The following is a 14,730-nucleotide window of genomic DNA, read 5'->3' as shown; positions in this document are numbered from 1 at the left end:
AACTGGAAGATGTAGGCAACTGAAGTAAAGCTTACAGACCAAAGAAAGCCTACAGCCTATAGTCTTCTCCTATCACAGGTTACATTGTGGTTAATTTTTTAAAACACAATTTGCTGTTTACCCAGTCATATCTACTTGTGGTGACATGTATTTGAGACAATCTGCTTCACATTCTTCAAAGACTGTTAAAAAAATTTTTTGGTATCAAATTGAAGTACAGATTAAAGGTAAGAAGGCCAATCAACCTGAAAAAAACCAGAACGTAAAATCTCAAAAGATCTACTTAATTCATCCCACAAAGATCTGCTTAATGGAGGTAGCTGGAAATATACCAACTCCAGCTTTGGACTTCTGAATGTAACCCAAATCACGCAGATTTCTAGCAACCTCATCCTCCTCGTTGGTCAGTGGTGTGACTCTCCCTCTTAGGTCCTCCCTAGAACAGTTGGTCACGAAAGACATCTCTGTGGGTTTCTTGCATCGGTGTTTCTGATCTCTTTCCTCTTTCCCATCATAGCACGCACACGTGCTGCTACTTGGATGGCACCCTGCCTGCTGGTCCTGCCAGGTCTCCCCAAGACCACCACCGTCTCAGCACGACACAGCCTATGTGCTCCTTTGTGGCACGAGAGGCTTCTCAGTTGGGAAGGTGTGGCCCACACAATGCAACAGCACAAAGAAGCATCTTCTACTGAAAGCCACTGGAAGAGGAACTCTTGAAGATGGGCTGGTCATCACACATGGCAACGCCTGACAATAAGATTAATTTTTTTTCTAGTTTCTTCTTTTAACCCGTCTTCCCTATTGTTGAAGATGTAAAACCCATGGATACACCCGATGACTGTTACCACAAAATGTTTCAAATTCACATGCAACAAAATGGAAAAACAAAAACAAGAACAACCCAAGGGTCATCATCAAGTTTTCTGTTTTATTTAAGATTTTAGTTTTAATTCTGAAGAAAGAGGTACATTTCCTTTTTTTTTTTAGTTTTAGCATCAGGTTATAACCAGGTTTCTGTTTTCTTTTCTCCTGTCTTTTCAATACTGCACAAACGTCCAGAAACTACAGGGTTAAGTAAAAGCTGCAGGCAAGGAGGTCAGAGATTTGCTCCTGATGGTGATCAGATGGCCCCAGAGCAGTGCTATCTCAGAGTGCCCTCAGTCAGGTGAATTTACGGTAAAAAGAAAAAAAGATTCTGACAGAGGAGAAAGATTGACAAAATCACTTATATTTCAGCTCTTATATATTATGCATAGGTATTAAATCTGTGAATACTTTTTTTCTTTAAAACATCTGAATTTATTTTAAATCTAAAGTCAAAATTTTTTCTCCTTTAAAAAAATCACTTCTCCCCTCCTTATAAACTCTTTAGCAACAGGCCAGTTACTACTACAGATCAATTTATCTTTCCATCAACTTCCAATAAATTCTTAAGCTTAACAACACAATCAAGTCCTCTCCATCAACTTTCCAAAATAATTAAAAATTAAATTAAAAGCATTTTCCCTGCAATAGTGATAAGCTGAATACAAGATGGATGCCAGGACCACTGCTTTCCCCCATGCATTTAGCAATCTCATTTCAACCTGGTTTTCAAACTTCTGCAGTTGATAATGCATTTACTTCACCTTTCCTAGAGATTAATCGTCATTTTCTGCTAAGCAGATTATATCATTATTATGCGCAACAGACAAACAGTAATTTTCTAAGTTTCGAGACTGCCCTTTGATTTTTTTTTTTTCCTCCTTAAAAAGGCATTTTTAGAAAACATTCAACAGTGTCACTTGAATGTTGGATCAACAGAAACGTTTACAATTAAAAAAGAAAGATGGTAATGACCCTGTGATCGCATTGCATCTGGGGGTAGGGAGAAAAAAAAAATTGATCAGGAACTGGATTCTTCAGAACGTAAGAGATGAGAAGGGAGCTGTGGGTGGGCTGAGAGGGAGAAAACAGGGGGGGACAAATCCTGCATTTTCTAATGGATTCCCCTCTTTCCCTAGTGGCGGTCCAGTGTTGAACTCTGTAATAAATCTGTGGGGGTTTTGCTGGGGGGTCTGAAGGCTGTCTGAAAGCCTGGGGGTGGGGAGTGAAAGCTGGAAGGGTTTGAAGGAGGAGGGTAGGGATTCCAACTGGCTCTGTGCAGAGGGATCTGTGTGCTGAAGGGGGCGCTGTGGTGGGTTTGTGACGGAGGGGCAGTGGGGCCGTCCATCTCTGTGAGGGCCTGAAGGGATTTTAGCCAGTGTGGAGGATTGTCATCTTGAAGAGAGTCTAAACTGTTTCCTGAAGATGCTGGAATACCTAAGGAGAGAAAACAAAACAAGAAGAAGATGGTGAGTCTGTGCAGAGAGAATAAGAAATTCATCAAACAAATATTTTAAGGTGCTTAGTTTATCCAATAAGAAATGCAATTTTCAACTCCGTCCAAATAAGATGTTCTCAGCCTTACGTTGCATTTATCCTCCACCCACAACAACCATGATTTATTGTCACACAAACCCACGTCTCCTCTTCAACTATACAGACATTATCCCCCCGTGTCAGAGAGGTGGAGTTGCAAAAACCAGTCCCCAAGATTGCATGACGGTATTTCCCAATTGTGCTTCTCCTTCTCTAGCAGGGATACACGGACCAGATAGCCTTATAATAGAGAGCTTTATGTTTTAAAGTGGAGTATGTTCCTTTAAGAGGATAAGTCGGATCCTTTTGTACTTTGAGACCTACAAAATGCACGCATGCTGTCAGACGTGAGCACCTACTGACATCAAAGGAAGCAACCTAGGTACCAAACGCCTTATTACCCAACGAGGCCAACAGAGTTTACAACTGAGGCTACGTGACCCCAGAGGATCAAAGAAGCTGCCACACACTTGTGACTTTGGGGGAAGATTATGTTGACGAGACCTCTGCTTTTAGATCATCTGTGCTAAAAACCAAACGGGTGGCAGTCAGTGGAGCTGAAGGAGCGAGAAAGTTACCTGTGATGATGGCTGGGTCTGTCCAGCTGCCAGGGCGGTCCCAACTCGGGCTGTCGGTAGTGGCAGTGTTGGAGGCTGGTGCACTGTGGTTGGCGTTGGAGGGGGAGGAAGAATTGGGCAGTCCACCAAAGTTGATGTTAATGTTGGGTAGAAGTGCCCTTAGCCCGTCCTGCCATTCCTTCATATTTAAACTCTCTACAGAACTGCTGTTGTCTGGGAGATTTACCAACAAAAAAATGAAAGATAAAAAAAAAATAAAAAGCTGACGTTAGAAACATATGTTGTTCTTTTGTGGTTAAGTGGGAGAAGAATTATTCTTTCTTTATTGAGCATCTAGAATGGGTTGTTCTAGCAAGATAAACTTGGTTAGGATTTTGCTCATGAGCTCGGGGCCCCTGAAATCAGTGTGGAAAAACTTGCTCAAGAATCAGGAGAGGGAGCTTCTTGTCCTGACAGACACTTCACCATTTGCTTATGTAAGCCAACAATCCAGTTTAAAGACTCATTGCTCCGGAGCATGATTTGGTTCCAGCTACATTACGAAGTTTCAGTTAGTGGGGCATGTAGCCAGCTGAGGTAATCTATGCTATACATAAAGAAAGCAAGCCTGTGAAGTTCAGGATTGTATTCTGAGCCCATCAAAAAAAAAAAAAAAGCCATTTTATGAAAAGCAAACATAAGCCAATAGAAAAAAAATAATTAAGTTCTTCCTGATTATAAAACTGATCATGTATTTCAGAGGAGAAAGGCATAATGAATAGGCTTTAGAATCTGAAGAGAGTATTTTTCCATTAGTCACAAGGCCAAGGAGGCAGGGGCGAAGCTACCCTTTAAACGGAATCATTTCCAGTGGCCTGCCCACTCTGTCCTTACAGTTCTACCAATCATTCACAACACAAGACCTGGAGTCCTATGGTTAGTTCCCTGGCTCTATTTATAAATAGCATCAAATATGATAAGATGCTATCAAGATAAAAAGGCTTTCATAAATTGTGACTAAACTCACTGGATCTGCTACCATCCAGAATCCACATGGCATATAACTAATTGCTTGGGGGGAGGGGAAGGGTAAAGTGTAATTACTACTTAGAATAACTGTCTTATTGAGACTAGGACGGTAGGTCACACTACGAACTGCAGTTCTTGAGAAGAGCACAGAAAATTGAGTTCTACAGAACTGATGAGAAATCACCATTAATGATGATGATGATGACAATGACACTTCATCAGGTACAGTCTAGGCTATTTGGTGAATTTAGTTTTCTTTTTATAATTTTTCCTTTGCCCTAATCACTGACCTATGCTAAATTAAAATGTTTCAGTCAGCGAAGCTTTTAACCCTACTGACGTTATTTATAAGAAGACAGAAACTACAACCAAATTCAGCAAGTCATCTCTGAATTTACTAAAATGAAGACGCAATCTACACCGTACAAGTCAGTAGAAAGGAAAGTAAACTCTTCAAACAAAATTCCAATTCACCATCAGTGTAATTCCCTAAGGCTCACCCTTCTATTTGCTTCCTACCTCATACTCGCACTGTGTTGCATAATTCACAAAGCACTCTCAAAGTCATTATTTCATTTGATGCTCATGTTGTGAGGTATGCAGAGCAGGAGGAATAGCGTGCATTTAACAGATAAAGAAACAGACTCTAGAATAATTTGTCCAAGTCACATAACTTATATAGTCAACACTTGAAAGCCAGACCTTATCTGAGATTTTTTTTTTTAAGTAACACCAAGCTCTAGATTTTGTATAGACTATTTATTTGCCTTGTATTTGTATAGACTATTATTTAGCTTTTTAACAAGTTAAATGCTTAAGGCAAATTCCAGGGGCTGTGAGACCCATGATGAAAAGGAAGCAAAAAAACACAGAAACATTATAGAATGTCCATCAGTCATGACTTGCAGAAGAAATATTTCACTAAAGGAACAAACGAGACTTGGCAGCCAGGGTGAAAAAATTCTCATCGACAACACAACCAGCAGTCTCCTCTTGACTCCAACTGCATGAGGCATTAACAAAATCACACTAATAAAGTCCTAGAACACTCTCAATTACAAGGTTTGGTGGCTACGGCACATTCTAACCTGTAAAGCAGTCACACTGTCAAACTGAATAACTTAACTTGGTTTCAGTTCAGTTCAGTTCAGTCGCTCAGTCGTGTCCGACTCTTTGCGACCCCATGAACCGCAGCACACCAGGCCTCCCTGTCCATCACCAACTCCCAGAGTCCACCCAAACCCATGTCCATTGAGTTGGTGATGCCATCCAACCATCTCACCCTCTGTCATCCCCTTTTCTTGCCCTCAATCTTTCCCAGTATCAGGGTCTTTTCCAATGAGTCAGCTCTTCTCATCAGGTGGCCAAAGTATTGGAGTTTCAGCTTCAACATCAGTCTTTCCAATGAACACCCAGGACTGATCTCCTTTAGGATGGACTGGTTCGATCTCCTCACAGTCCAAGGGACTCTCAAGGTTTCAGTTAACTAAAAATGGAATTCTAAACAAGGAAAACTTCACAGGAAGGGAAAAAAAATCTCCCCAATATAAAAAGGTGATGTACAACTACATGGGAAAACTTTAAGGAAGATTAATGCCCTTGAACTTTAGGTAGCCAAACTCAACAAGAAGCCTATTAAGATAAACTGAGGTTCCCTCTTCTACTACACAGGGAAAAAGAAAAGAAAAACAAACAAACACCCGTAACTTAGTAAAAACCCATCTTCTCCTTACTTTTGCTTTACATTTAGTGAAAGCTGGAACTAAACTCTGCATTAACAGAATAACATTTGCAACTATATAAAGTTTATCTGAAAATTAGTATTACAATAAAATCAAAGATATCTGCTCACAGGCAGGAGCTATATGGGAACTTTCTATACTCCACTCAATTTTGCTGTGAACTTAAAAAGTCCTCTAAAAAATAACATCTATTTCCTTTGATTTTAGGGTAATGATCAAGCAAGAGTATGTTGGCCAAAGACACTCACAGATGGCACATGATATAGAAACAACGAGGAACTTAGATCCTCCCAAGGTGAACTATGATTATAAAATACCTTGGGAAATAAATTGGCTAGTTTATAACTCTTACAATCTTGCCAAAAAACAAAGTCATGTACGTGCCTAGACATCATGGGAGCCTGACAGCATGGCTGGCTGGCTTGCAGTGAAGTTGCAAGTGTCACAAGAAGTGGACTGACATCCTTAGCTCAGGGTACGGGACCACTCTTCTCAGCTGCTCGCAAAAAGAAGTTTTCTTCACTGTTTTCTCTACTATTGCTATGCCAAGTGCTGGCACAAGGAAAGACCAAGAAAAAGGAAATCAGATAAATCCATCCAAACTTCAACAGCCACACCTGTAATTACCTACTCTACCTCCCTGCCCACATTCCCACCCCACCTCTGGCCCAATTCTTTTCTGGCTGAGAGGGCTTCTGGTAATTCCATTCCTTGCAATACACAGGGCAGATGAACCTCGGCACAACTGACATTCAGGAGAAATGACAGTTCGTTTCTCGTCATGCAGGGGCTGTCCTCTGCCCTGTAGGTGTTTAGCAGCACTGCTGAATGCTAGTAGCTCCTGTGCACAACACCCCCACCCCCCCACCGCCAATTCTGACAATGAGAAATGTCTCCAGACATTGCCAAATAGCTACTGGGGTGTGGAGAGGCAAAATTATCCCTTGTTGACAACCACGGACACAAAGGAAGTTGATTCCTTTGTTTCTAGGACTCTAAATAATTCCATTCGAATACATATTTCCTTTTAAATAGCAACCTGGATGCAATCTGATGCAACTTTATTTCCCTTTGCTTATACAGGACTTCACACTGGCATATAAATTCACTACGTACAAGTCAATAGCTGTAATGGAGAAAACACTGGGCTGAAAATTGCAGATGGACTCTATAAGGCAACCGTAATTAACATAACCTTGAACATTTAAGTGCGTGCAAGTCTCTTAATATCCCGTGGACTGTAGCCCATCAGGCTCCTCTGTCCATGGGATTCTCCAGGCAAGAATACTGGAATGGGTTGCCATTTCCTTCTCCAGGGGATCTTCCCGACCCAGGGATCGAACCCAGGTCTCCTGCATGGCAGGCAGACATATTAACCTCTGAGCCACCAGGGAAGCCGCCCCTTAGTATGCCAGGACCCTATTTTATAACATCTGCTTTTTTCTCTTATAAGGATCAAATAAGAGAAGGAAAAGCAATTTGAAGCCCATTTATTACTTGATAAATGCCTAACAACAATTTTTTTTAATACTCAGTACTGAATAGATAGTGGTTTCCAAAAAGCCAAGGTAAGGACATTTCTCAGTTGTCAGGAAGTGGCTCTGTGCACAATAGTCTCCTCCCAGGAATGCAGAGCTGATATCCAGCATTCTCCCAGAGGTGCTGTGCAGTCAACCTACTAATAAGCCTTCTCACCACCAACACAGTACAAACACAAACAAGACATGAGAAAGCCCTTTAAACTTTCCGTAAGCAGGGACTTCCCTGGTGGTCCGGTGCCTAAGACCCGGTGCTCCCAAAGCAGGAGGCCCAGGTTTGATCCCTGGTCAGGGAACTAGATCTCACATGCCACAGCTATGAGCAGCCAAATAAATAAACAACAATAAACTTACCATAAGCAAACTACAATGAAAATCATGTCACTGAACATACTTTATACTAAACGATACTAATTTTAGTGTTAACGTAGTTAATTAGAAGTAGCATAATACACTGGGCTTTGCTGGTGGCTGAAATGGTAAAGTATCCGCCTGCACTGTGGGAGACCTGGGTTTGAGCCCTGGGTTGGAGAGATCTCCTGGAGGAGGACATGGCAGCCCACTCCAGTATTCTTGCCTGGAGAATCCCGTGGACAAAGGAGCCTGGTGGGCTACAGTCCATGGGGTCGCAGAGTCGGACACGACTGACTGACTAAGCATAGCACAGCGTAATACATTAGGGAAGGATTGCGTATTTTTAAGGGATTGTTGATATGTTTAAATGTTTTATGATGTTAAAATTTTACTTTCAATTTATAATTTTCAAATATGTACAAAACCACTATTTTCGGTTCTAAATAATTCGAGGGCAGGAGAGCAGGTGAAGTTGTTTGTAGTAGTTTTATTTTTTAGAACAGAACTCAAAGACAGAATTTAAAGTACTTTCAAGATGCCTTATATCACATTCTCATATTCCACTGTGTAAGAAACATCAGTATACTTCAATTTACCTAGCTCAGAACACATTTTATTAAGGAAAAAATTATAGTTAAAATTCTGCCAGTTTGCTGGTAGCCTAAGATTTGGTCCATATGCATTAAGCAAGATGACAAGTCTAGTTTTTAGCAACAACAGAAAATGTATGTGTTAAGGCTGCCAAAATAAAAGTCAAAGCAACTATTTAGTGAATGCCTATGGTACGCAGGGAGGACAAAGCCCTTATGCCTTAATTTCTGTTCTTAAGCAGCTTAACGTCTAGATGGTGAGACAATGCAAACATGGGGAAAAGCTCAACAACCACAGTCTGTAAAACCGACAGAAGAAATGTCATGGGGTTGTACATGATTAACAAATGCTATAAAAGTTTAGTGAAAAGAGAGGCTAGGTAGACACACGTGTAGAAATGCGGGTGAGAGTTGTAGCCTCTCATTCATGGAGTTTAAAGTTCACAGATGCCCTGAGCCTGAAAAATCCATGACATGTTAAAACTATCTTTGGCATTTTTACATACCTAGCCCAACTATTTGCTAGAAAATACACATAAAGATCCATTTTATAAGCAATGATTATAACATATTACAAAATCAAATTAAGCTGTGTTCTGACATCAGGCCTTTCACAGAAAATCAAAAGCAGGAAAAGCTGAATGGCTTTAGGTAACAGCACACGTTACAGCACCCAAGTGGTTTTCTCTCCTTTCTGTTCCTCAGGTTAACTGCAATATGTTATTATAAAATGTAAAACTTTGCTACACAGAACAAGACTGTAGGAAAATCTGCTCCTTATGATAAATCATCACTGGTGATAAGCCAGTGATCTTTTCTGGCTTGCATAAAATCTTTATCTAAGAGAAAAATTTTCAAATTGGTTATACAGACTGCAAAACCACCTTAGGAGACACTAAGGAAGAAGTTAAGGGGATAAGGGTAGGACAACACGTCTGCTCCCACCTCCTGATTTCATCTATTTCACATTTCAGGGTAGCAGGTAAGATTGCATTTGAAAAACAAGACCTGCTAAGATAGAAGACAGAGGATCTATGTATAATAACATGGTGAAATAAAACACACTTAAGGGGAACTCTAAAATAAAAGGCTATTCCAAGTTTTTGTTTACTCTAATACAATATATACCACCAGGTCATGATTTTATCTCCACTTGGCATTCTTGCCTCTACCTTCTCTTTGGTTCCCCTCCACAAGGCCTTTTTATTATAAACACATAGGTCTTATTAATTAAACTAGCTAGATGTAACTACAGTCACAAATCTACCAATGTCTCCACTTTCCTGTTTGGGCAGGGACAACTGGTCCACATATTCAGCCCTGATCCTTTCGTTACTCTGTTCCCGCCTACAGTCCCTAGGACCAGAGACCTCTTATTTTAAGTTAAATTTCTGTTAGCAGTCTAACTCAACTGGGAAGTAGTCACTGAGAGTTCCAATCCCAAAACATTCCTAAAAGAGTTTATTCTGCTCTTCAGTTTTTAATCCTTATCTCACCGCTACTCCCCAAAGTCTCCTCAATCTGATCTTGTTTTCTAAAAAGCTTTAATCTTCCTTTTCTTGTGAAACAAGTCTTTCTTGGTACAAGGGGCTGTCTATCAGAAATTTAGTTCCCATTATGATTAATTCTTGCTACTTAGACTTTCAAATATTCATTTTTAGGACACTGAGTATGGCCTGTCTTAGCCACTCTACCCCTTGCTAAACTCCCCACCTCCCCCAGCCCTGTTAGATATTAATTTCTATGAGTTTGGGGATGGAGTCTATCTCCATCAGTATATGATTTCAAGAAAGCCTAAACTTTCTTATACTTCAACATATCTCTAAACAACTGAAATAGAAATGAATTATGCTTGTCCTATATATAAAACCAAACTTTAAAGAGCACACAAAATTTATATCAGAAATTAAAAGAAAGCCTTTATGATATAGGAATGCTTTTCTCTAAGACAGTCACAACAATCATTTCAATTTATTAACTAAAATGTGAATGAATTCTTTCCAACAGATTTATAAAATCAGCTTGTTTATGGAAAAAAAAAAAGCTATTCCGTCTGAACAAAAAGAACTGATCCTCAGATTTTCTAGAATTATGCTCGTTATAAAAAGCAAAACAGACCACTACTGCACAGCACATTTGCTAGCGCACAAAATCTTGAGGGTTGAATAGATCTGAAAGTAGAGATTAAATTAAGTGAAACATTCTAAGAACTCAGAGTAGAAATGACACAAACAGGAAAAAAGAGGCCCTGAAGATCAGCTAAATATGATTTAGGCGTTCTGGACTGTCTCTACTTCCTTCCTTCCTCCTTGTCTAGAATGCTTTCCTCATCTCTTCAATTAATCTTTACTCTTTCAAAAGCCCAAGTCTCCCCCACAGATGATCCTGGACGAGAGCACGGCGGTCTGGACCGCGCTCCTGCAGCCGCACACCGTACTGAGACACCCGGTACACTCTCACGTGTACTCTCATCTTCTCTCACAGCTCTGCTGACACGCCTGAAGGAGGCTGTCTTATACCTTCTTGAGAATACAGCTCAGTGTCTTAGAAACGAGACATGCTTCAGGATACCTGCTGAATCAAATTCCCAACTTGAGAGGAGCTGAAAAACCACGTTCCCCGAAAAGGCCTATTATCTGTATAATGCAGCGATTCGACCTGTTCTACCAAAAGGGGTGCAAATCCTTCTGAAAGGAGGAATCAGCTAAGTGTGGGGGCCCAAAAGGCCTCTCTGAAGAAAAGAGGCCACTAAAATATGCTTTCAATAGTGCTTGAGATGTCAAAACACAAATAAATATAACTTTTAAAATCCAATTTACCAAAAGAAATCAGGAATACTTTTTTTAAAAAGATATTCTAACATTATGTGCATGAGACAGTAAACAGGCCTATTAGCTATATTCTATCCATTTTTCTACTCTAGACACTATTCACTCACTATGCACTTTATGTACCTGATATCCTAGTACCAACAATCCAATGAGTTAAGTAGTAGTTTCATTGTAGTATAAATGAGGAGACTAAGTTGACTCTGGAAAATGAAACTACTACCTAGCCCATTGGGTTGTTGGTACTAGGATATCAAGTACATAAAGTGCACAGTGAGTAAATAGTTCAAAAGTGCTGAAGTCAGTAATCATATCCATTCTGATAGTAGTGTGCACACTACCATCCAGTCTGTGCCTTGGCAGGACTCACAGGCCAAGAGAAGAGCAGGGCAGACATGTTTAAAAAACGACATGGCATGTGATAATAAGTACCGTGATATAAACAAAGTCCTGTAGGGCACAAGGAAGAAAATGAACAACTTGGCCTTTCTGCATGCAGGACAAATGATGGCTGGAGACGCTCAGGGGAAGAGAAGCTGATGTGGAAAAGGGAAAGGCATTCCATACTGAACAGAGAGTAGCAGAAGCGGCTAATCACAAAACGCAGTGCATGGTACAGGATACATAGATGTGCTTTGCACAATGTGCACTTCTCTCTTCTAGAATGTTCCTACAAGGATCTGTAAGCTTGTTTTTGGAGAAGAATCAGATCCTTTAATGACAGCCGGCAAAACATCTAGATGTTTGCTTTATGAAGGATCTGAAGAAGCAAAATCTATTTAAGGAAAAAAAGAAAAAACAAACACAACAGGAAAAAGTATCTATAGAAAGAAGTCTATATATAAAGCCTCATTTAGAATGAGCAAAAAGGGAACTGAGAAGTCAATGGAGGAGAAGACAATACATTCTCAGAAGCATTATTAGGTGGAGCCTGAACCAGAGTACACAAAACTAAATGATGGGAGCGACAACAATCCAATGTAAGAAACTGACAAAATCTGAAGTTGGAAGCTTGAAAGAAAGCATTTAAGTGAGCACGAAACTAAGAACTATGAACAAAAGCCCTATGAGGACATCCAAGGATGACTGAGGGAGCTTACTACCCAGGAGAAGATACGTGGATCCATCAGAATATGATTTCACCCAATTATAAAACTGCGGGGACATGGAGAATGTCAACCACCCTGACATCTCTGAGATCTGAATCTGCCAGGAGAAAATAAACCTGATAAAATTCATCTCCTGACCCCCGACCCCGCCTTTCCCAAGGTGGAAACACAGGGAAATTTTTCTTCTGGACTTCTGACCAACAAAGCACAGGTTGGCTACTGTGAATACAATAGAAGCCCTAAAGTATGTGACATCACCTTAGGACTTTAAGAAGGAATGAGACTAACTGACGGAGTTCTTGGATGGCTGGCATCCAGGCTACTTCTGTAACCACCTCAGTGAATTGCATTCATTTGTCTATCAGTTTTTTTCTACTACCCTGTGAGTTCCTTCAGAAAGGGCCTTGATTTGATCCTCTTTGTGTACAGTGAACAGTTTCTGAACCTCAAGAGGTATTTAATGTTTCCTAAATGAGGAGCCCTGAACGTTTGCTTCCAGTTTTTTTTGAGAAAACGTCTTTCCAAAGAAGTTTTTTTTTTAATTTAAAAAAAAAAGAAAGGTGGGTCAGCGTGGTCCCGCGGTTATAGGAGGCAGTGATTCCATAGACGATAGAAGATGCAAAAATATGAACATTCTATGTTCAGACTATATAATAATCTAATAAGGAAAATAAATTGGGGCAAAATCTAAAGAAACTAGTTCTTGTGCAGGGAGAGTCTCATGGGATAAGATGTGAAAAGCTGGACAGAGTTACATAACCTACCTGTGGATAAGAGTATCATAATCCTTGAGGATTAAAATCAGAATCCATAATGATCTGAAGCTTGTGAAAAATGCTGAAGGCAAAAAAAAAAAAAAGCTAAGTTTGGAACAGAAGAAAATTAGGAAAAGGCAACGGCTCAGGCTGTCATAATGTTAAGTCCTGAGGAAAGTCAGAGCTATGTAGTTCCATCTTCATCTGCCTCGTTCCATCTTCTTTATAAAAGAGCATGATCCTCAAACCAGAAAGGACAGAATAAGCAACGTGGAGAGAGAACTGTAAGTCACAAGAGATACAAAGACAGTAAAAGAACATCTACTCAGTTTCAGTAGGCTTAAAATTTCTAGGTGCAACATGGGTTCTCTTCCAGGGTATTCATCCTCAAGAGACGTCATCACAAAACCATTGTTAAGAGAATTACAAGGAAAGAAAGAAAAGGCAGCTCTGTAAGCTAAATGCTTAAAATGGGTTCTGGGGAAATTTTTGAAACCGATTGGAAGACACCTGATTTCTTTAGAAGTGAACATGAGAGGTTTTGCAAGCACTGCTCTACTGTTTGCATTTGGGGTCATTTGTCATGAGAAATAATACGCAACATTTTGGACTAAAACCTCAGCTCCTTTCCTAATGAAATACACAGGAAGTTTAACTTTGAGGTGAACAGCAGTTGTGAAAGCAGCTTCCACTGACAATTGTTTCCCACTGGAAATGTCCTCCTCCTAATTCCGGGATCCATTTCCTTTCTTCTTCTGTTGCCTGCCCAAACTCAAAGACTTCACAGCTAAACTCCATTTCTATCCCACCAAAACATCAATGCCATAAAACAAATGGAATAGAGCAGTCAATGAAAGCCAAAATGCATTTCCATAAAGAACCAAGCATATCAAAGTAATTTATTCTTTGGACAGACTACAGACTTTCTAGGATATAACTATGATATATCTTGAATTCAGCAGTTTCTGGAAGTTTTCTAATGGTAACCTTTTGGTATAAGATTCTAAAGTACAGCATGGATGACAGCAGGGTTTAGATGAACTGTTACAGAGCTAAAGACACTGTGTGTTAGTCTGGAAGTTCCTGAGATAGTGCTTGGTTTATCTTTGACTCCCGACAACGTTTATTTAAACATGCAAACAAAAAGCCAAGTCTACAGATGACAGAATCAATAATTAAAACTACAACTATTCTTAAATTAAAATCCTTAAACTCTTCACTATTAATGTTATTAATAACATTTATCTCTCACTTTATAATCACATAGTCTCATACGATAAACTTGTTGAGATGGTAATATACAAACAAGGAAACCAAATATACAAACCAAATCCAAACACACAATTTAACATGGTTACATTCAGGTTTTTAAAAATACATTTGCAAAGTACAGGATGGAGAGATCTAACTAACCAGTCACATGTATGAAAAAGGTTTAGTAGTTTTACTTACACCATTTCATAACAATTAGGTAATAGAATTTTTTTAAAAATAACATTAAGCCCACATAAATAGATGTGAAATGTCCAAATTATCAACTGTATGACATTGAGCCAATCACAAATGATAACCACTCTGAACCTCAGTTTCCTCATTCACAAAATAGGGATAATATCTACTCCACAGGATATTTTTATAAAGAGACTGTGTAAACTATAAAGGAATATACAAATATTAGTAATAAGAAAAGTGTTAATGATAAAGTAGATTCTCTAATCACATCTGGATTATTAAACTATGACCTCCACATTTCAAGAAAGCTATTCAATGTAATGTCAAAATATGTGGAGGAGAAATAGACTAAAGAGAACTAGAAACCATGTTA

At 39.5% G+C, this 14,730-nt stretch overlaps 1 protein-coding gene across 4 annotated transcripts in view; it reads right to left on the bottom strand.

Annotated features, from left to right (window-relative positions):
• Nucleotides 1-911: 911 nt before the first annotated feature.
• Nucleotides 912-14,730, bottom strand: part of CNOT4 (CCR4-NOT transcription complex, subunit 4) — a 152,413-nt gene continuing 138,594 nt past the window's right edge. For 2 of the 4 annotated variants that reach the window (XM_010831627.1, XM_010831629.1), the window contains exons 11-12: nt 2,982-3,194; nt 912-2,304 (exon numbers count right to left, since the gene is read on the bottom strand). In XM_010831627.1, the coding sequence (XP_010829929.1) occupies nt 2,003-2,304; nt 2,982-3,194 (515 nt within the window). In that variant the 3' untranslated portion in view covers nt 912-2,002. The remainder of the gene's footprint in view (nt 2,305-2,981; nt 3,195-14,730) is intronic. The other 2 variants (XM_010831630.1, XM_010831631.1) reach the window with 1 other exon arrangement.

This window comes from Bison bison, unplaced genomic scaffold, assembly GCF_000754665.1.
Source record: "Bison bison bison isolate TAMUID 2011002044 unplaced genomic scaffold, Bison_UMD1.0 scf7180017864530, whole genome shotgun sequence".
NCBI classification, from domain to species: Eukaryota; Metazoa; Chordata; class Mammalia; order Artiodactyla; family Bovidae; genus Bison; species Bison bison.
The sequence above is the reverse complement of the archived record's forward strand: the minus strand, read 5'-3'. Positions and strand labels throughout refer to the sequence as shown.